The 22849-nt window shown below is 39.0% G+C and overlaps 1 protein-coding gene across 2 annotated transcripts; it reads right to left on the reverse strand.

Annotated features, from left to right (window-relative positions):
* Positions 1-296: 296 nt before the first annotated feature.
* Positions 297-22824, reverse strand: cfd (complement factor D (adipsin)). 2 transcript variants are annotated; one of them, XM_077538195.1, is made up of 8 exons: positions 22764-22824; positions 10234-10288; positions 4488-4573; positions 4215-4391; positions 3983-4139; positions 2418-2559; positions 2054-2344; positions 297-715 (listed from the first exon to the last, which is right to left on the reverse strand). In XM_077538195.1, exons 4-8 carry the CDS (start codon positions 4276-4278, stop codon positions 554-556), a joined length of 816 nt encoding a protein of 271 aa, XP_077394321.1. In that variant the 5' UTR covers positions 4279-4391; positions 4488-4573; positions 10234-10288; positions 22764-22824; the 3' UTR covers positions 297-553. The 2 variants fall into 2 exon arrangements, with proteins under 2 accessions (XP_077394321.1, XP_077394320.1); XM_077538194.1 differs by lacking the exons at positions 10234-10288; positions 22764-22824 and adding an exon at positions 9175-9335.
* Between the last annotated feature and the right edge of the window lie 25 nt (positions 22825-22849).

Raw genomic sequence — 22849 nt, forward strand, 5'->3', positions numbered from 1 at the left:
GAGTCGCTTGAGAAGCAGTCGGCTCAGGAAAGCGCTCCATCTTGTGGATAAACGGCGCAAGGACATCTTTCTGAGTGACTCCGACACTGAACAGCGTTTACAGTTTCTTGGAAAAGAAAGGATATGTCAGCGTTTCATCGAAAAAACTTTTGAAAAGCGCTGCTATCGGCCAATAATATCGACCGTAATATTTTGTCATTAAGACATCTGGGAACTGTTTCAAGTTGTGAATAAATAATGACAAGAATAAGACACTAAACAGATGGATTCTTTAAAAAAAAGTCTTTAAAAAAAAAAAAAGCAGCTCCTCTTTTATTTGTCATAATTATATCAGTGACGGTGTTGCCTGCAGGCAAACACAACAAAGCAGCTAGCCAAGGAGGAAGAGGAAACATTTTTATGCATGTGTCAGACATCCTTGAGTTAGTAGACTGGGTGACTCACTATAATCTGCGTGTCATTAACATTTGTTTTAATTACTGTGTTTTTTGTGGCAACATACACGAGAACAATGAAGGGGATGCTAAATACGTGAACGTTTTTTGCGGCGTCCTCAAGCGTCGGGTTGAAGGCCCATGACGCCGTCGATCCACTCGGTGTAGTGCGAGATGATGGTGTAGATGCCCGGTTTCTTCACCTGGCCGCACTTTTTGCCACCGTTGGACGTGATGCCCACCGCCACACCATTGTACAGCAAGGGGCCACCCGAGTCACCCTAAAAAATAATAGGTCACAAAATGATGCGATATTGAGGGGAGGTTGGCTATATATATATATATATATATATATATATATATATATATATATATATATGTGTATATGTATATGTATATATATATATATATAGAATTAATGATAATATGATTATTAATTAATTAAGAATTATTATAATAATTAATAATATAGAATTATATAATTCACAATACTGTATAAAAACTCAAAAACTCATAATACTTAAAAAACAAAAAACGCATTACAGTATTATGTTTTTTGTAACATTAGGCTCCTCTTACTAGTGTCAGTCTGAAAGGTAGGTGGCCAAAATATGCCTAATTAAAATTAACTGCACTAATAAACTGACCACCAGAGGGGGCGAGAACTGCACAAATTCACAAAACAACCTGGCCTTTTCAACAAATGTGTTTCTTTGTTATCATAGCATGACGACGATACCGTGGCAATTTTAATACTGCGATATTGCCATTATCATTACAGCCCTAATCAGTTGCATCACCACGGCTGATTATTGCTCAAATACTTGAAGAAAAATATCAATTATCATCACAATACAGTAATTGGGCCGTAATCAACATATTGGCAGAGAATCGTGTACAATATGGCAGTATTTCTCCAATGATATTATTCAGAGTATGATAAACAATTGCGCAACAATCAAAATAAAAATAATGTAAGATATGTTTACAACAATATCACCAGTATCATAATACTGTGCAGTGATTAAGAGGCAATCAACATAATGGAAGAAAATCACGTACGATATTCTTCTCACGATATCCCTGGTATCACGATACAGTGATTGTGCAGCAATCGACGTATTGGAATTGAGTGTAGAATATCACAATCAATAAATGTTTTGGAATGGTATTAATAGTATCATGATACACTAATTGTGTAATGCTCAAACATATTGGAAGATGGTCACATGCTATCGCCAGTATCACGATACAATAATATAATAATTGACATTTGAACATAAATGGTGTATAATTTCACAATATTTTTTCCTACATTATTGCTAGTATCATGATACATGTAGCGTGCAGTGATGAACAATTTGATGTAGAAGACGTATGACATTCTCACCAAAGCCAGTATCATGACACAGTAATGGCGTGACAGTGGGCAGAAATCCCTATATCAACTTTTAAGTGTCAAGACACTGTCATTGCCTAATAAAGTATTTTTCCAACAATATCAACAGTATCATGATACGGAGAAAGTGTATGACTTGTGTGAGGACTTCTGACTCTGCAGTTAGTTATAAATGTTGAAAATTGCCTTGATATCATCAATCCCCCTTTTTCGCACTCACATCACAGCTGTCCACAATCCTGTGCGGCCCGTCGCAAGGGTCCGGGCACAGCTTGTGGGCGCAGATCATGTTGCCGGTGAACTTCCTGCCAAAGTAGTCGCTACGTCCGCAGCGGGTGGAGCTCACCACCCCCATGGACGCCTCGTGCAACGCGTCGGGTCTGTTGCCCAAATTGTCCAGGGAGCCCCAACCGGCCGTCTCCACCTCCGCGTTCGTGTCGGGGTTGACGCCGCCGGCTCGCAGGAAGGCCACCGCCTTGACCGCCTCGGTAGAGTTGAACGGGCGGTCCAGCTACGGTGGCAACAAAAAAAAAGAAAAGTCGGTCGGACGGTTGTGAAATGAGACTGAAGGAGGCGTGGCTTACTTTAATGAGAGCGATGTCGTTGTCGTAGTTGTCGGGATTGAACTGAGGGTGATTGTGGAGCTCCAGGATGTCAAACGTCTGCTTGGTGTCCTCGGCTTGACTTAGCGAGTGAACACCCAGGACGACCTTCCTGCCGTTGGGCCTGGTAATACAAAAAAAAAAAAAAAAGTGGTATTTTCTGGATATTTCCCAAGTGGTATCGACAGTATCCTGATACGGTGATTGCACGATTATCCAAAAAGAAAAAAAGGTATCGTTACAGTAACTTTTTAGTCATATATTACTAGTGTTTCAAGACAGCAATTTAAGAAAAGTATGATTAGAAAAAGTATCACAATACAGTGTGTGAGCAATAAAAAATATATATATATATATCGCACAGTATTTTCCAGTGATACCGCTAGTTTGTTAATTATATTATTGATATATATATATATATATATATATATATATATATACACATATATATATACATATATATATATATAATGATTGTACGATTATCAAAAAAATAAAAAATAAATACATTTTTGATATTTCCCAGACTATTGATACTTCTAGTACAGGGGCGGCCAAATTCGGTCCTCGAGAGCCCCGATCCAGACCGTTTTCCATGTTTCTCTCCACGAACACACTTGTTTCATGTTGTTGTTAGGATCGTTACCAGGCTTCTGCAAAGTTTGCTGATTAGCTGATCACTAGATTCAGCTGTGCTGAAAGAGGGAGACAGGGAAAACAGGCTGGATAGGGGCTCCCGAGGACCGAACTTCGCCACCCGTGCTCTAGTATTTCAATAATATTATTGATGATAATATTATTGACGTAAGTAAACATTTTTCCAAGGATATAAAAAATATCACGATACAGTGATCGAGCGATAATTAAAAATAAAAAATCGATATCGCACAGTATTCCACTTAGTGTTATTCTTCCAAGGATAGCAAAAGTTTCTCCAATGATATAAAATAATACCACGATACATTGATTGTACAATTATCAAAAAAAAAATAATTCGATATCGTGAAATCTTTTTCCAGTGATAACTCTAGTATTTTAATATTATTGATGTAAGTAAACATTATTTTTCCAAGGATATCAAATGTATCACGATACAGAGAGTTAGCACTAATCGATATTTAAGAAGAACAATGTGTGATATTTTCTGAATATTTTTCCAGTGATAGATAAAGTGATTCAACAATACTTACATAGCTAATATCGAGATACTTTGATATTTTTGATATCATAATATTGATACTGTGACTGCACAACATTGACATAATGGAAGAAAACCATGTGCAATCATAAACATTTTGTTAGTGTCTTCAACAATAACCTTTTCAGTAATAACACTCGTATCATGATAAGGAAAGCTATATAATATATTTTTTAACCTCATGTTTTTATGAACACTATCGCTGTCTTATGATACAATTGATATCGCTGAAAATTTATTTATTTCTTTATTACCCATTTCCTCTCAGCGTCAGTATCGCGATAGCACCGATATCACTGCAAAACTAATATCGTGAGAGAAGAAGACGCAGTGTCGGCCGTCGTCTCACCCCGCGGGCAGACAGTGCACGGCCGTCATCAGCCACTGGTCGGCGACAGCGAATCCGCCGCACTCGTGCTTCATCGCGTCCCCCTCGACCGCCTGGATGGACGCCATGTAGGGCCGAGAGTGGGCCGCCGCCTCGCTGCCCCCCATGATGGCCTCCCCTGAATGGGTGACACGTCTGCTGCTCAATGTCCAGGTGAGAACGTGTTTACGTTTTTTTTTTTTTGTCAACTCACCGAACGAGACGAGCCCCAGCAAAAAGATCCCCGCAGCCACCACGAGCGTCTTGCCGGACAGCATTGTGGAGCGTCCGCTTGCAAAATGCAAACAGCTGGGATGTTTTCAAGGCTTTCAAGGGGAGGAAGTGGGAGTTCATCCTCCTCCTCCTCTTGTACCGTTCTGGGAACACAAAACTGAAAAACAGGAAAGTGCAAGCAATAAGTCAACTCAAGAAGGCCGACGAAATTCGAGTTGTGTGTGAGAGACACTAAACATTGTTACACACTCACCGTGAAGCACTCGGGAGGACATTTTCTTCCCACTTTTCCTGGACAGGAAGTCATGGAACTCAGCATCAACAAATTTCACTGACTGCCTGGTACAAGCACAAACTCGAATGGGATTAACAGTGTTGCTTACTCGTCACTGGGAGAAGTCAATCAAATTGCACAACATTGTTACAAACAAGAGTAATTCTAAATCTAGTGGCACTACAATAAATAATAGTAGTAATAATAATCCGTAGTAGTCGTAATGTATTTTATATATATATTACAACTACTATCACGTTTTTTATAAAAAATTGTGACCCCTGCATCGAAGCCAAACCCTCCTTTGAAAATCTGATTCCTTTCAAAGCCAAAGTCACACATTGTGACAGCTGAATTTTCCAGCTCAATTTTATGACAGCTGTAAAAATAAAAATAAAAAGGAAGAAAGTGTGACACTGCATGGAAGCCAAACCCTGCACTGAAACCTTACTTTGAATCCCAGACTCATTTAAAACCCAAAGTCACACATACTGACAGCTGATTTTTTTTCAAACTCAATTTTGTGACAACTGTTAAAAATCCAGACACTGCATGGAAGCCAAATCCTCCTTTTAAACTATTTTGAAACCTTAACTCATTTAAAAGCCAAAGTCACACATTCTGACAGCTGAATTTTTCAGCTCAATTTTGTGACAACTGTAAAAACTTGTGACCGTACAAGGAAGCCAAACCCTCCTTTGAAACCTTATTTTGAAACCCTGACTCGTTTAAAAACCTAAAGTCACACATTCTGACAGCTGAATTTTCCAGCTCAATATTATGACACCTGTAAAGAAAGAAAGAAAGAAAGAAAGAGGAAGAAATTAAAGCCAAAAATCACATTCTGTCAGCTGAATTTTATGACAACTGTTAAAAATCCAGACACTGCATGGAAGTCAAATCCTCCTTTGAAACCATAACTCCTTGAAAAACCCAGGCACACATTGTGACAGCTGAATTTTTCTATTTCAATTTTATGAAACTTGTAAAATAAATTAATAAACGAATGAATAAATAAAATAAATAAATCGATAATTAAAGCCAAAAGTCACACATTCTGACAGCTGAATTTTGAAACACAATTTTATGACAAGTGTTTAAAAATCCTGACGCTGCATGGTAGCCAAATCCTCCTTTGAAACCTTATTTTGAGGCCCTGACTGCTAGAACACTAACATCAGGTGATTTTCACCCACACAATTCTTATCTGATTTTCATTGTGTTGCCATTGTCTGAGTTTCATGGGTCCCTGGGTAGCTTCAGGCTGCTCACTGATGTTATTAAATGTATGTTTTTTTTTCAGGAGGCATGCGTTCAGGTGATTTTCATCCGAGCTTAGTGATAGAGAGTAACATATTTTACGGGTGGAATTTACCCGACGTTAGTGTTTGTGCGTTTAAATCAGGCGCTCTTTGCACTTTTCAAGAGAAACAACATTCAGACCGGCCACATTCTCTGCCCCATTTCATCCACAACTGTCATCCTGTCACAGGCTTGGTTACTCTGTCATGCTAACAAGTGAGTGACATGTAGCTCATGCTAATTTATATCTTCAATCATTAGCTCAGCAGATTAACTCATTCACTCCCAGCCATTTTCACAGAAGCAATCCTGTTCGCTCCCGGCTGTTTTACTGGATTTTGACTGATTTTGCAAAGCCCACAGAATATTGTGTTCAATTGCTATAAAAGCACCTACCAAAAGAAAGATTAAAGTCTCTTCGTTCATCAGGAAAAAATGTATGTTTCCATCTGTTTCCGTTTTGCAGCAATTAGCATTAGAAGTAGGGGTGTGAATTGCCTAGTACCTGACGATTCGATTCGTATCACGATTCACAGGTCACGATTCGATTCGATACCGATTAATCCCGATACGAATTTATAAGTCGATTGTTGCGATTTTTTTCATTCAAATTTAGAAAATACTAATCAGTAAGCTTGTAGAGTGTAAGATTTATATGAAAATGTATTATTTATTTATCTGAAATTTCAGTCTTATAGAGGTTGTAATCTGTTTCATGTTTAAACAGCATTAAAATAAAATATTAAGGCTTAATGTTCCGTTCATATAACATTCTTCCATGCTCAAGGTGTGAATCCTAAAAATTTTTAAAAAAAAATAAATAAAAAAAATATAAAAAAAATCGATTATGCCAATTATTGAATTGATTCGAGAATCGCGCGATGTAGTATCGCGATATATCGCCGAATCGATTTTTTTTAACACCCCTAATTAGAAGAGAGCTAAGTTTCACCAGTTTTTACAAATCTTTTTAAAAAATGTTTTAGCTTTTTTTTCTAGATGGCCCTGGTTGATCTCTGATAGAATAATTGTTGAATTAAGAATAATTAACTAACAAGTGTGATTTGCAGAAGATGATTTGATTGATTTACCTATATTGTTTTTATCATACATTTGCTAAGTTTTCATAATCATTCATATTAAATATAGTGTTTGCAGCGAGAGCAAAACTGCTCTTGAAGATCTGGAGACCAAAATTACGCATCCGTTGGCAATCGAAAGTGCCTTTGCATGAGACGTGATGTTTGTTGAGTTTCTGCAAAGTCATGATCGAACGTCAAAGAAGAACCTGGATGGAGAAGATAAGCGGTATCGCGCTCGCTTCCCCTCCCCTTAGCATTTTGAGTGTCAGGCAATCCTAATAAAAAGAGGGGGTGCAGAGGGACTGTTTTAGAAGCATAGGTTTGAATTGTATGGCACAGTTCTCCTCTGCTCTCCTCGCTAGCGTGTTAAAAGGTATTACGGTGTCTTTCTCTCCTTTTTGTGTCTGTGTAAAATTATTATAAAAGTGTCAGTATTGATGAACCTGACAATCTCCTTTGCTCTGCTGCCACCTGCTGGCCGTTTGTGTAATAACTACCATTTCTGCAACCGTTCTTTGGAGTTGAGAGGCTGCATCAAAGCCTTCTGTATCCTCTAGCATAAAAAAACAAAAAAACAAAAAAACGTATAAATACGTCTTTGGGACACTTACATTAAAAAAAACATATTTACACGTTATTGGGAGCAAATGAGTTAACAATGGTGTGATAAACACATGGGTCATTCACAAGGAGAATGCCATGAAGAGAGGTGACACACAAGAGGAGGCAGTATATGTAGGTTTTGGCAATGGCACTCATCAAGCCATGGGCAGAGCAGAGGCTCCCCACTTCAAGTCTGTCACGTCAGCTCAAAATCCCTGTCCGAGCCTTTGGGGCAGTCAGCACACCTCACTATAAGGGACCTCCGTTTTCTGCTGCCACTGGTCCAACCTCACTCGCAGGAGTGTCAGGTGTAGGGATCTCGCACAGTGAGGATTTTGGGAAGACACAACACGGGTGTAATGTCTGCCATCAACCAGTGTGTCCTCGCCATTACTATCCTGCCTATAACAACTGCATGTAAGGCATAAGGTAAGTTAAGAGTTGTCCTAGAATTTGCACGTAATCCTTAATTAATATTATGGCTATGAATAAACATCACTTAATGGTAATTTTCAAGGAAATTAATTTAGTCAAAAAAAATTTGGTCATTTTTTTTCCCTCTTGAAAATTTTTTTTTTTTTTTTGTATTTCTCCCACAGTTGTCAATGATGCAAGAAGACTGTGCCTTCACCAGACAAGGCCCACATGTCCGAGGAATGGGTGGACCAAAGAGCAAGTTCCCAGCTCCATTTTTTTTTGTGTGTTCTGAAATTTATTGTTCAGGATTACCTGTTTTTTCACTATTTTTGCTGTCTTTTTAAAGGGTCCCCCATGGTACATTTTTTTCCATTTATGTGATATTGCATATTTTGAAATTAAAGAAGACTACTAAAATTTGGCATAGAGTGTAGTACTTTTACATAAATGGATGAAAACGGTATTTTATCCAGGATACTATATCGGGTAAAATATACCCAACGTTAGTGATGGTGTTACTTATTTTAGCGTTAGTGTTCTAGGGTTAAAACCCAAAGTCACACATTCTGACAGCTGAATTTTCCATCCATCCATCCATTTTCTTGACCGCTTACTCCTCACAAGGGTCGCGGGGGGCGCTGGCGCCTATCTCAGCTGGCTCTGGGCAGTAGGCGGGGGACACCCTGGACTGGTTGCCAGCCAATCGCAGGGCACACAGAGACGAACAACCATCCACACTCACAAGCACACCGAGGGACAATTCGGAGCGCCCAATTAACCTGCCATGCATGTCTTTGGAATGTGGGAGGAGACCGGAGTACCCGGAGAAGACCCACGCAGGCACGGGGAGAACATGCAAACTCCACCCAGGAATGGCCGAAGCCTGGACTCGAACCGGAGTCCTCAGAACTGGGAGGCGACGTGCTAACCAGTCATCCACCGTGCCGCCCAGCTGAATTTTGAAACACAATTTTACGACAACTGTTAAAAACACTGCATGGAAGTCAAATCCTCCTTTGAAACCTTATTTTGAGGCCCCGACTCCTTTGAAACCGGAAGTCACACATTCTGACAGCTGAATTTTTCAACTCAACTTTGTGACAGCTGTGAAATATTGTGACCGTGCATAGAAAATACAGTTCGTCGACACATTTTAGTCTTTGGAAATCAGGCAAGTCTTACACTACACTGCCCTCTACAGGCTGTAAAAAGAACAACATGTGAACCACCTCCAAAAACAGCATTCGATCACACTGACTCACCTGAGCATTGAGCAACGGGGTTGTTTGGATCGTGTATGTGTGTGGTCTGACATCAAGTAGCTATTAGAAGCAATTAACAGCTGATAGGTTTATTGCTCTCTCTCTCTCTCTCGCTCTCTCTGTCTGTCTGTGTCTAGTCTGGTGTTGCCTTCAGGGGCAGTCTGAAATCAGAGTTTTCATCAAAAACATCAGCTTGAAATGTCCTTACATTTAATGCGTGTTACTCGTGTGCCTCTCTTGTTTATTTACTGTCAAAGTGTGTGCGAGTGGTCGTCGAGTTTTGTGTCCCCTTTTCCCCCTTCTCTTAGCCCCTCCCACAAAGCGCACAATGACATATACTGTACAGCAACCCGCTTGTCACCCACTTTGATCATATAGTTACTATATTACAGTATCACACACACGTATGTGTTCGGCATGGTCTCACAGTGAGCCGTGATTGGCACTCAGGTGTGTCACATGACAGGAAGTGCAGTCGCGTGGTCGTGTTGAGAGGTACTCGGTGAGCCCGTGTTCTTATTTCTTACAATTCATAAGGTAATAGTCATCTCTTAAAATAAATAAATAAATAAATAAATAAATAAAAAGGTCAGCGTGTGTGACATTTACACATTTTAAACCACAGCGGGATAATACAAAAAAATGCGAAATTGGAAAATGTACAAGTATCTTTACTGTTATTAACCAGACACATAACCAACTTGCTGCAATGGAAAAACTGCGACCCCTGGTGGTCTTATCAGGGAACAGTTAGGTGCCACATATACGGGAGATGTACTGTTTTTGTTGTTGTTGCTTTTTTAATTTAATCGAACCACAAACAACATTGGGTGTTTGTGACATTCAAATTCAATTTCACTTGACTTCAGTATATGGGGAAAAACATTACACACGCACTAAAAGAGCATACACAAACTATTTGGTTTACTTGTATGACAATTATGTTGCGTCACGAACACACTCAGGCGCACTGTGCATGTGTGCGCATGCACACGCAGAAACACGCACGCACGTACCGTCGACAGAAAAACTGCTCGTCTTTTTTTTCCTCCATCTCACCTGTTGACAAATGTCAGACGACGTCTTTGACTTGCTCTGTCTGGAAGTTACATCACTGCAACAGGAAAAAAAAAGAATACAAAGAGATGGAAAAAATAAAAAGAAAGACAAGTGAGGCCCATGTGCGACAACAATCAGCTTCACATGACAAATTTTGCTCATTAAAATCAGGATTTATAAAAAAAAAAAAAAAGTATATATATATATATATATATATATATATATATATATATATATATATATATATATATATATATATATATATATATACATACATACATACAGTGGTACCTCTACTTACGAAATTAATTGGTTCTGGAAGAAAGTTCTTAAGTAGAAAATTTTGTAAGTAGAGACGCATTTTCAATGTAAATGCCCTAATCCGTTCCAAGCCTCCCAAAATTCAGACATAAATGTTTTATAAAGCATAAAAATGTATCAAAACATGTAACAAATACATGTTACAATTAGATTATTGCGCAATAAATGAGAGTTGTGCATAATGTAAAAAAACAAAGAATAAAGTAAAGAATAAAAATGATGGTCATTTACCTTTTTAACTGCTGTCCTCATCGTTTTTTGCCCTCTTTTGTTCATGTTCCTCTCTCTCAGAAGTTTTTTTTTTTTTTTTTTTTTTTTTGCCTGGTGTTGTGTAAAGAACTGATCCATGGATGTTTTTTTTTTTTTTTTTTTTAAACAATCCTTCGGAAATGTCCAAGGCAAACATCATCTTAGTGAGAAAACTCCCGACTGGTGAACACTTTTTCTGGGTGATTCTTTTAAACAAATTCTGAAACTTCATGGAAACTTCCGGTATGGCGAGGCATCTTTATAAAAAAAAAAAAAAAAAAAAAAAAAAAAAAAAAAAAAAGGCCCGTCTCGTCGCAATTAAAAACTTACTGTGCCTTCATCAATCACCAATTGTTTGATTTTTTGCACAAATTCGTTGGCCGTTAGTTCATACATTTACGAAAAACTATCGGAACACCTCATGGGCCGCGGGATGAATGATGAGGACGCTGAATAGACACCGATCTATAGGCTCATAGATACCTATGGTAGAGGTTCCTCTAAGCCAATGGGATGCCAGAAACATGCACAAACACCGATCTAGGATACGCTCATATCTATGGTAGGTTCCTCTTAGCCAATGGGATGCCAGAACGATGCACAAACACCGATCTAGTATACGCTCGTAGGTACCTATGGTAGGAAATAGCCATAGCCAAAAGTATGTTGCGTTCGGTAATGCATTTTTACCTTTCGTATCTAGAAATTTCTTTCGTAACAAGAGGCAATATTTTCCCGTTGAGGCGTTTCGTAACTCGAAAATTTCGTATGAAGAGATGTTCGTAAGTAGAGGTTCCACTGTGTGTGTATATATATATATATATATATATATATATATATAATTATTATTAAAAATTGACATTTTTCTCAACCGCACTTATTTTCATCTATTTCAGGGGTCTTCCATTTTGTGCTGTACCACCCTCTGAAATTGACATCAAAGTGACAAAATGGTCGGCCACTAAAATTAATGACAAGTGGCTTCATTTGCCTAATGAATAAGAACTATTTTGACCATTTTATTCAATGTGAATAAAATGACACTTTAAAAACGCTGGGGTGAAAAATAACCCAAATTGGTTTGGGATTTTTTTTTTTTTATTATATTTTAAATTTTACTTTCACTTTTGTTTTTTAAATTCAGTTAATTTTGATTATTATTATTATTATTATTATTTCAAAAAATGTTTCATTTACGTTTATTCTTTACTAGTTTTAGAATTAGGTTTAATTATTATTTTTTTTAAATATATAAAAAAGGTCACTAAGTGTTGTGTAATAAACGACAATTCCCAAACAACTGCTCAATCTTCATCAGCTGAACAGTAATGCTAAAATAATTACATTTAAAATAAACCCCAGAAGCTCATATATGAAATTAATTGATGAAAATAAAATAAATTATATAAGTTTTAAATTAAGTTTTCTTTATAAGCGGTCAAGGAAATGGATAGATGGATATATATAATTGTAAATAATTAATTATAATAAAAAATAAATAAATAAAATAAAACAATAATAAAATACAAAAAAATAATAATAAATATTATATAATTATAGTTTTAGTTACTTTTGTAAACGGAAAATGTTTCTTGTTTCTTGTTATTTTTTTAACTCTCATTTTACTTTATTTTATTGACAAAAATGTTTGTTATTTTTATTTTAGTTTAGGTTTATGGTTTTAATTAACCATAATAATCTTGAAAGGGACCGAGCCAATTTTTTTAGATTTTTTTTTTTTTTTACCTCATCTTTTTTCAAAATGTACAATTGTTTTTTTGTTTTTTTTTAACACTCCCATTTTAATTTACTTTACAGACAAAAATGTTTTTTTATTTATTTTATTTTATTTTATTTTTTTTGTTTTAATTAACTACAATAATCTTGAAAGTTCCCGAGCCAACTTTTTAGATTTTTTATTTAAACCAACTTTTTGGGTTATCCAATTTTTGGGGTTCTTTTTTTAAACCGCATCTATTTTCAAAGTGTACAACTGTACCATTAATACTTGCATCATGACAGTTACGATCTGTTAAAAAGTGACTTTAAACGGTTGCTTTTATGACGGCCATGGTTGAAGCCTGAAGCACATTATTTGGAGATCCATAATTTCCTATATGGGAGGAAATTGCATTCCAAAACTGCGTTAAATGCACTTGGAAGCCGTTTGAAGCTCCAGTAAATGAGATGTTGAGCAGCATTTAAGCTTCATTACACACGTCCATTAATCACAAGTCATAAAAAAAAAAAAAAGGCGTGAGGGAGGAGGAGGAAAAGAAGAAAAAAAGTGGATGAGTTCCTGAAGAAGAAGAAGAAGAAGCCTGGAGGAGAAAAATCCTCCCAAGTGGAGTCGCCGTGCGACGAGGCGTTCAGGGACCCCCCCCTCGATTAAAACGGAGGAATTAGCAGCGTGGCTGCCCCCTTTCAGTTTCCTCTCTTATTTTTTTGTTCTGGTTCCAGCGACGGGCCCGGTCTTGCCCCGACTTTCAAAAGCGTAATTGACACCTTGACTGTAATTTCACGGTTTCACTCCACCTGCCTTTTGATGTCTGCTTCGTGTGTGTGCGTGCGTGCGCCGCCAGTCAGTCACTTCTATGCAAGACGTCTCGTATAACTGTAAGGCCCGCTTGTTTTGTTTTTTTCTTCAAAAAATGTGCGATGGATAACAAAAATATTGTACAGCGCACTGCTAAGTAGACAGTAATCAACAAATCCAATTTTTCTCCAAGCTAACAAACTTATCATCTCACAACATAACTCGCCCAAAAACGTACACCAGTCGCTTCCTGTAGGCGTAAAAAGCAGGATGGAAGAGGAATGAAATTCAGTAATCTTCAGCAAAAACTCAGCTGAGTTAGAAATGCTTCCTGTTTTCATTCTTCTTTATTCTAATTTGTCTAACGAAAGAGTGCTCTATCATCAAGTGGTCTATTCTCTAGTGGTCAACAGTGGAATTACACCCAAAACAAACAGTACAGAGTTCTGAACTAGACCAAAAAAAATTAAATCCACAAAAAGCAAGTCACTAAAAAGAGATGATCATCAGGTAATCCACAAGTTGCTTCAAGTCTGTACACAATCATTATGTTAACTGTAGTTATGGTGCGTTTTTGTATTTTATTTTGCATAATTTACATTATAGTAATGAATTAAGTAACTTAGGAAGTTCTGAAATGTACCACCAGACGCTTTTATTCAGAAGTTCCATTAGTCAACACAAACAAACCACGTTTACATCAAGGGTCTGCAATATTGCGGCTAGCAATCAGCTAGCATACTAGGCTAGCTAGCGCTAGCACAAACTGACGTGGCATCACATGTGATCAAACAAACAAAAAAAATAATAATTTAAGTCAGGCTTTTTATGAAAAAATGGGACATTTGGAGGATTGCTGAGCCAAAATTGTAACTTGTTTCAACCTGGAAAAATTGTTTTATTCTGCAATTTTAGAGCGGACACAACTAGCTAACTCTAAGGACTTCCTTTAGTCACATGTCAAATATTAAAAGGAGCCAATGAGGATGTAATGCTACACGTTCTATTTTTGTATATTGCTTTGTTTGCCATGTGATAATGGCAGATTAGGTCACTTAACCCCAGGGCCGAGACCGAAATGCGCTATACTGAATTCAGAAGTTCCATTGGTCAATCCAAACAAACCACATTTACAAGAGGCTCATATCAGCTAGCATACTATCCTAAAGAACATGCTAGCGCAAGATCATGTGCCACAACACAAACACTTTAAAGTTATGAAATTCATCTTTTAACATTTCCACTCAAAAGCAAAGTTTTACGTTGGACTGTGCGCGTGATTTTATTATGAAAAAAACGCTCTACGCGTAGGCCACCCCAGAGAAAATGCGGTCACCCTGTATGAGGTGACACACCAACGCTAACGCTAATGGAGGAAGCCGCCGTCTTCCTGTTTCAAGTGTTAGCGATGTGCTGACAGGCAAATGACACTCCGCCGCAGCATGAATCACCGCCAACGAGACAACCCCCTTTGGTGTAATTACCCACCAGGGCCGTCGCTCGATTACAGGTTTCTTTATTACCCGCTGCGGCGGGGCGCACCGCATCCCGGCTATCAAGGTAGCAGGTGAACGCGACGCAAGCTGAGAGCTCGTTTTGAGGGCAAAAACGCAGTCAAAAACAGAAGCGATTTTAAACATTTGGGGTCAAGATGTTGATGGTTAAAAGCTGCGGGGGTGCGCGCACCAAAACTGGTTGAAAAGCTCATCAGATTTAGTCTTTTAATTTACAATAAGTGCAGGGAAGAGGGGGTGCGCCACCTCTGTGGGAATGTTGACGAATCCGGACAGCCTCAGCCGATCACAGAGAAGCAGATGAGCGGCCAGCAGGAGGGGTGGACGGAATGAAGAGTGAGTGTGTGTATTTGGAGGGGGTGTGCGGTGCGGCCCAACTAGTATTGGTCATCTCGAGTTCAGGGCCGTCCCCCCTGCTGTGTGCCCCGACCTCGGCCCGCTTCGCCGCCCTCGGCAGAGATCCAGTTTTCTGTCCAAATGAGCGGTAGAGGAAGCGCACCCCCTCCCCGAAATACCCCCCCCAACACCCCCTCCTCCTCCATTGCTGGCCTGCCGTGAAGCTGACAGAGCGTCGCGGTTGGCCTTAGATTGCACCTGCACTGAGGGAGGGGGTACACCTTTTTTTTTTCCAGCTTGCTCCATCCTTTGGATTTTGCTAACAAGTGAAGCATGCTAGCGACATGTTGCTAATCATGTAGCATAAAGTATTTTGATAAAAGTGGTATGCAGGTGCGGGACTTCAACTATGGAGGCTTGCTTGTGCCAAAATGAAACAAAGCATGTTTAATTACCCGGAGAATGCGTACACGCACATACATTATTTTTAGTTGACTAAGTGGTACGGGTAATGGATGGATTTTTTATTTGGATTTTATTTATAATTACATTGGAAGATTTAAAAATATTTTTTCCTCTTAAATTTTCTTTAAATCTACTGCATTTAATTTGTTTGAATATTTAAATATAATTTTAAAATTTATATTATTTATACAATATACAAATATAGATATATTTAAAAATATTTGCTACAGTATTTTAGTATTATTTATTCAATGTTTATTTACTTCATGTTTTTTCCAATATTTAAAATATTGCTAAGAAATTAATTTCTTTGCTTTAATTTTGATGAAATATAAATGTCAATATATTTAATATAAGTTTGTTTTGTTTACCTTTAAAATATGGTTACATAAAAATGAATAAAATTATTTAAAAAAAAAAAATGTTATTTTTTATCTCAAATATAAAATAAATTATTTTGAAAATCAAACAAAGCTTGGATGTTTGATTACCCGGAGAATGCATACATACACATACTGTAAATACAGTATATAAATTTTTAATTAACTAAGCGGTACGGATAATGGATGGATGTTCTTTTTCTATTTGTAATATTTATAATTACATTGGAAGATTTTAAAATATTTTTTCCTCAATTTTTCACATTTGTTTGAATATTTAAATATTTTTTTTAATTTATATTATTCTTTTTAAAAAAAGTATTTTTATTTGGTGTACTGTATACAATACACAAATGTAAATATTCTTTTCAAATATATTTAAATATATTTGCTACAGTATTTTTAGTATTATTTCTCCAATATTTATTTGCTTCATATATTCCAATATTTAAAATATTGCTAAGAAATTAAAAATAAAAATATAGTTACATAAAAATTAATAAAAATATTTTTTTTCCTAAAAAAAAAATACTTTTTTTTTATTTCATTAATTTCAAATATAAAATAAATAATGGTATAAAAAAATAAATCATATTAAAATATTTAATAAAATTTGTTCTTTTCTCATCTTCATTGTTATGTATTTATCAATCAAAAGGAAAAATATGTAAAAAATAAAAACACTTTGTTCATTTGTATTTCATCTTGTTTTTAAATATATTTATTATTTCTTTCGTTTTTTTAAAATTCATCTAGATAGCTAACCATAATTGCTGGGACTTTCTTTGCTTTCTCCATTTTTAAAATGCAATCCCAAAAGGTATTGACGCTTTTTTTTTTACAAGCATTAGCATTGCAATCCACAAGCAGCGCTATCGCCTTCTTCTTCTTTATTTGTTTATACATTTCTGGCTCTAATTCCGCCTCCTTCCTTCTTACTAGCGTGCTTACTAGCATGTAGCTGCTAGCGTGTTGCTGCTTTGGGAGCTCCAGGCAGTGCGTGCTGCAAGGTCAGAGGTGGCGTTTACCTCATAACAAGCAAGTAGCATGATGGCGACGCCCCACCATTGTGCCACCGTGTACACAAACACACATGTAAACAGTTGATCTTGGCTGCTTAAATTGGGTGTGTGGTTTTCAAAGGTTTGGCAAGTTGATGTGTGTTTTTTTGGGGGGTGTCAAATACTAGTGTCGCTAGCTCTGTTGACATGCCCACTTTTTGCAACCTATGAAACACTCATCACTCATTCGGCATAGATTACTCTGCGCCATTGGCTGAAAAAAGCTGTGAAGTTGTCTGAATCTAGGGACGAAGGTGACCTGCAAATTTCGTGTGAAGGGGGCCGACATGGAAAAGAAGGGCTCAAGACGACTGTGAGGAATGCGTTAATAGAAAGCCATAAACAGGGTTTATTATGTCCCCTTTCACACAACCCTTAAAAGTAACCTTTCCCTGTTTTTTTTTTCCCCTTGACTTTGACTGTGTGAAAGGGGCTGGTATGGGATGGAGGGATGGATGACCCGCAAATTTTCTGGCTTAGAAGGAATAATAGCGGCTATGTGAAAATCAGGAATAGGGGTAAGAAGACCCCTTTCACACTATCTAAAAACTGTCTTTTCCCCCCCCCAATGTTGCTGGGCAGCGTGAAAGGGGCCGACACGAAACGTGGAAATGAAGCCAACCTGTAAATTTCCTGGCTTTAGAGGAGAAATTGAGACATGAAAGGGAGTTGCACAAATCAGGAATAGGGGCGGAAAACAACCTTTTGACACCGCACATGAACTTTTTCCCTTGACTTTGACTGTGTGAAAGGGGCTGGCATGGGATGGAGGGATGGATGACCAGCAAATTTCCTGGCTTAGAAGGCATAACAGCGGCTATGTGAAAATCAGGAATAGGGGTAAGAAGACCCCTTTCACACTATCTAATAAACTGTCTTTTTACCCCATGTTGCGGGGCAGTGTGAAAGGGGCCAAACATGGACCGTGGGAATGAAGGCAACCTGCAAATTTCCTGGCTTTAGAGGAGAAATTGAAAAGTGAAAGGGAGTAGCACAAATCGTGAATAGGGGAGGGAAACCCCCTTTTCACACCGCACATTAACTTTTACCTATTTTTTTTTCCCCTTGACTTTGACTGTATGAAAGGGACCGTCATGGAATGGGAGAACCCAGGCAAAAAATTTCACGCTTTTAGAGACAATAACGGCGGTGTGCTTAGTCCCCTTTCACACTGTTCAATCAAAGCTATCTAGCCACTTGACAGTGTGAAAGGGGAGATGAAATGTGGAAGAATCTGGGAAACATCCCGATTGGGAATTTCCTTCTGTGGTCCCAATCCTTTCCTGTCCTGACCCTTCTAAAAACGCCTCCCTCCGACATGAAGCTGTTTGGAAGGTCGCCAGACTGGTAACCCCCCTTCCTTGCAGCACCCCTGTCACCCCCCCTACCCATCACCCGGTTCCTACTTTGCCATGGAGGCTGCCTTCGCCCTCTGGGTGAACTTTTCCCCACGACCCCGAGCTCAGAGGGGGCTGGATTAGAGCATGGATGGAGAAAGTGTGTGTGTTAGTAATTATTCCCATAGTGACACACTGCTGGACTTTTCTGCCCCCACAGTGCCATTTGTAGGTTAAGTTTGAGATTTCCAACATGCTTCCCATTAGAAAATTCAGCCCCCAAACGCAGTTTGACTTGGCAACATACAATTTGGCAGGCATGTCTATCAGGAGCAAATCCACAAAAAAAAAAAAAAATAAAAAAAAAAAAAAAAAAAAAAAAAAAAAAAAGTCTCAAGAAGCCTTGCCGGAATTACCCTTCAACTTAACCGGATACTTCCGACTAGTCTCACCAGTGTCGCGAAGTTCAGAAGGTCAGGAGACCAGAGGAACGTTCAAAGGAACGAAAGATGAATCAAAAGTGAAATCCAGCACCAATCAGACGACACCTCCCGCCCACACAGTTACAAAACCAAGATCTCTCCCCAGAAAAACCTCTAAATTCCAACAGATTAGGAAGATCTCGAGAGACCAGAGGAAAAACTAAAGAGGAAGCACAGTGAGATCCACATGGTTTTTTTTTAAGAAAAAGAAGCAGCCTATGGGGTATATGCCACGGAAGAGGCGGGACTGTTTTTTGCACAACAGTTTGTTTCCGGTTCGGTTTGCGACGTCTGGGCTCCGTCAAAAATACTTGTGCTTCCGACTTTGTGCCCCTGGGTTGCGCGTTCACAACCCGTACCGGAAATAAACTGATGTGCAAAATCACGTCCCGCCTCTTCCGTGGCATATACCCCCCATTGTCATCTAATGAAAAAAAAAAAAATAATAATAATAATAATACACACCTAAAAAGCTGGTTTAACTTTTGCACCATGACATTTAGTAAGCATGTCTATCATGAGCAGACCCACAAAAAAAGCTCCAAGAAGCCATTCCTGAAACGACACAGGTAGTCTGACATTTTGGTTTGAAAACGACCATTTTGCCTCAGTAATTATTTTCAAAATTCAGCCCCCAAAGCCATTTTGACTTAGCAACATGAAATTAGGTAGCATTGTCCATCATAAGTATACTCACAAAAAAAAAAAACTTGAAAAAGCCATGGCCTGTCTGTAGTTGGTTTGAAGGGGTGCTTTTGTTTGGGCAAAACCCTAATTGAATTCAACAACAAGAAAAATCAGCTCTAAAAGTTAGTTTCACTTAGCACCACGAAATTTTATAAGAATGTCAATCATGAGTAGACCCACAAAAAAGTCATGCCAAAGAGAAAAGACACAGGAAATCTGTCATTTTGCTTTGAACGACCCATTCCAACATTCAACAAAATCAATTCAGCCCTGAAAGCCAGTTTGACAAAGAAATTCGGTAGACTTGTCTGTCATAAGTAGACCCACAAAAAAAGTCATACCAAAGACAAGACACAAGAAATCTGCCATTTTATTTTGAACTACCCATTCTAAAATTCAACAAAATCAATTCAGCCCTGAAAGCCAGTTTGACAAAGAAATTTGGTAGACTTGTCTGTCATAAGTAGACCCACAAAAAACAAACAGTCTCTGACAGCTATCCTTGAGAATACATTGAAAGTCATCCATTTTGATTTGAAGCAACCATTTTGGTTCAATAGCACTGTGTAGAATTAGTTTTAAAATTAGTCCCAAAAGCCAGTTTGACTTATCAACACATTTGGTAGACTTGTCTGTAATAAGTAGACCCACAAAAAAAAAAAATCTCAAGACATCATGCCTGAAAAGACACAGGAAGTCTGACTTTTTGGTTTGAAGCTGGTTCTTCCTTCTCAGTCCCATAATGCCCTGCAACAGTGTGTGTGTGTGTGTCGTATTCAAGGGGGTCCCTTGGTTGTGTGTTTTCACCGGGCAAAGTCATATTTTTGTCAAAGCAAGATGACTACACTGAGGGGTGTTAGTTTGTTTTCTCGTTTCCTGGGGGGGCAACAAGAACGACTCGCCTCAGCTTGACAAGCGGGCACCCTCCATTTCTGTTTACCTACATCAACCCCCCAATCACCCCTCCAAATGTTGTCCTCCTGCGAGGCCTGGGCGTGGACTGCCAGACGAACAACAGCCCCGGTTGCACACAATGGCCACGTCCATGTCGATTAGCGTGGGGGGTACGAGGGAGAGGTGGGGGACTAATAGCTTATTACGCAGTGTAAAGTGACAGTGTGATCTGGAGGCCCCAATTAAAAGTGTGTGTGTGTGCGGTGGGAGTGTCAGGCAGGGGGTGCGCACTTGAGGCCAACGTTGCGCATTCCACTGCGACCGGTTCCCCGCTGGGAACGGGGGGCTCACACCCCACAATATTTGAGTGCCCGCCCCCACCCGCCCGCCGGCTGTTGGGAAACACGTCGGAAACGGACCCCAAACACGCCTCGTTATACATTTAAACTTATTGCTGCAAAGTGTGAGACTGACGCACTTGGTGACTTTTTTTTTTTTTTTTATGTCACTATTGAATATTTTTAGAAACGAATGGTTGTTCGTCTCTGTGTGCCCTGCGACTGGCTGACAACCAATCCAGGGTGTCCCCCGCCTACTGCCCAGAGCCAGCTGAGATAGGCGCTGGCATCCACCGCGACTCTTGTGAGGAATAAGCGGTCAAGAAAATGGATGGATGGATGGATATTCACACAGTGATTAACGTATTCAGTGCCATTGACGACTATAGACGTCAAAAGTCCATTTTAACTGGGCTGGCATTGAATGAGTTAAAAAAAAAAAAAAAAAAAAGTGGATTGATGTACTATGCTACCGGTTTGGTCATTGTTTTCCAAAGTGAAAACAGATGTTTGCAAATGTCTTATTTTGATGAAACACAGAAGATAATCAGTCATCTTTCATGAAAGATCAGTCAACAATTACGGTTGAAATGCTGAAATCAGAGGACAATTTTAAATAAAAAATATAAAAAAGGCTCCAAACAATTACTTTAAATTATCCATCCATCCATTTTCTGAAGTGCTTGCTCCTCACAAGGGTCGTGGGGGGTGCTGGAGCCTATCTCGGCTGGCTATGGGTAGTAGGTGGGGTACACCCTGAACTGGTTGCCAACCAATCGCAGGGCACACAGAGACGAACAACCATACACATTCACAAGCACACCTAAGGGACAATTCGGAGCGCCCAATTAACCTGCCATGCATGTCTTTGGAATGTGGGAGGAGTACCCGGAATAGACCCACGCAGGCAAGGGGAGAACATGCAAACTCCACCCAGGAAGGCCGGAGCCTGGACTCGAACCCGAGTCCTCAGGAGTGGGACGCGGACGCGCTAACCACTCATCAACCGTGCCGCCTACTTTAAAATAGTTGTTGATTAAATTTGACAGCTCTATTTATTTATGTCCATAATACAAAAACACAATATAGCGACATTCAACTGTGCCATGTATCATCTGAAGCGGTTCATGACCAATATTTAGCTTCAACAAAACAAATGTCATTAAACATTGGTAGGATGCACGCCACCAGAGCAAGGATCTGCGTTTCCTGCAGCCACCATGGCGCAAGGTGGTGGCCACAGGACGTAAACAAGGCCCAGTATCATGGACACTCAAAAACACACGTCATGACAACTGGTAAATGGCACTTCAGTTATTTTCCACCTTATAATGCCCTCATAGCGCCGTACATTTTTGACTACCCATTCACCTACTGATGACGCAGCATCAGGAGCAACTGAGGGGGGTTCAGTATCTTGCTCAAGGATACTTCAACGTGGTCACAATGGCATGGGGATCGAACACACAACCTCTTGGATTGGGAGACGACCACCATACCACTGAGCCACGCAGCTCTGAGTTTTGCTAGTGGACATGTTTTGTTCTAACCAACCAATCACGACGGTTAAATGCGCCGGGGGCAGGGGGGTGCTAGTGGTTGAACGCGGTCAGAACCTGGCTGATGTGTGAAACCCGGAAGTTGGAAAGTCCGTGGCATCTACCCCATTGAGAACTTGGACTGATATCGGTCTGAAAAAAAGTGGTATTCGAACATCCATCATCATAATAATAACCATCATCGCTACTCCTTTTGAGTTCAATCAATGCTCAACTTTGTCATTTAATGTTGTCCACATGTCCATTACATTTTAAAACAACCACCCCACCAATGCCATCAGAACTCAGAAAAGAGCAAAATAAGATCAATTAGCACACAAAATAAAGTGGATTCAAATATTAAACAAGAAAATAAATCACAAAACATTTACCTCATTGGCGACATTCACTCAAAATCAACAAATGTCCGTGAATATTATCAACAGATGTCATTTGGACATCCTCCTTCCTTGTCGTC

The sequence above is a fragment of the Festucalex cinctus genome, chromosome 12 (assembly GCF_051991245.1).
Source record: "Festucalex cinctus isolate MCC-2025b chromosome 12, RoL_Fcin_1.0, whole genome shotgun sequence".
Classification (NCBI taxonomy): Eukaryota; Metazoa; Chordata; class Actinopteri; order Syngnathiformes; family Syngnathidae; genus Festucalex; species Festucalex cinctus.

Bases quoted from the DNA above. Each gene is read 5' to 3' on its own strand.
- cfd (XM_077538195.1), bottom strand. From the start codon at position 4,278: ATGCTGTCCGGCAAGACGCTCGTGGTGGCTGCGGGGATCTTTTTGCTG. The intron at 2,345-2,417 runs GTAAGCCACGCC...TTGCCACCGTAG, and splicing joins ACGACATCGCTCTCATTAAA to CTGGACCGCCCGTTCAACTC. The intron at 716-2,053 runs GTGAGTGCGAAA...ATTATTTTTTAG, and splicing joins GGATTGTGGACAGCTGTGAT to GGTGACTCGGGTGGCCCCTT.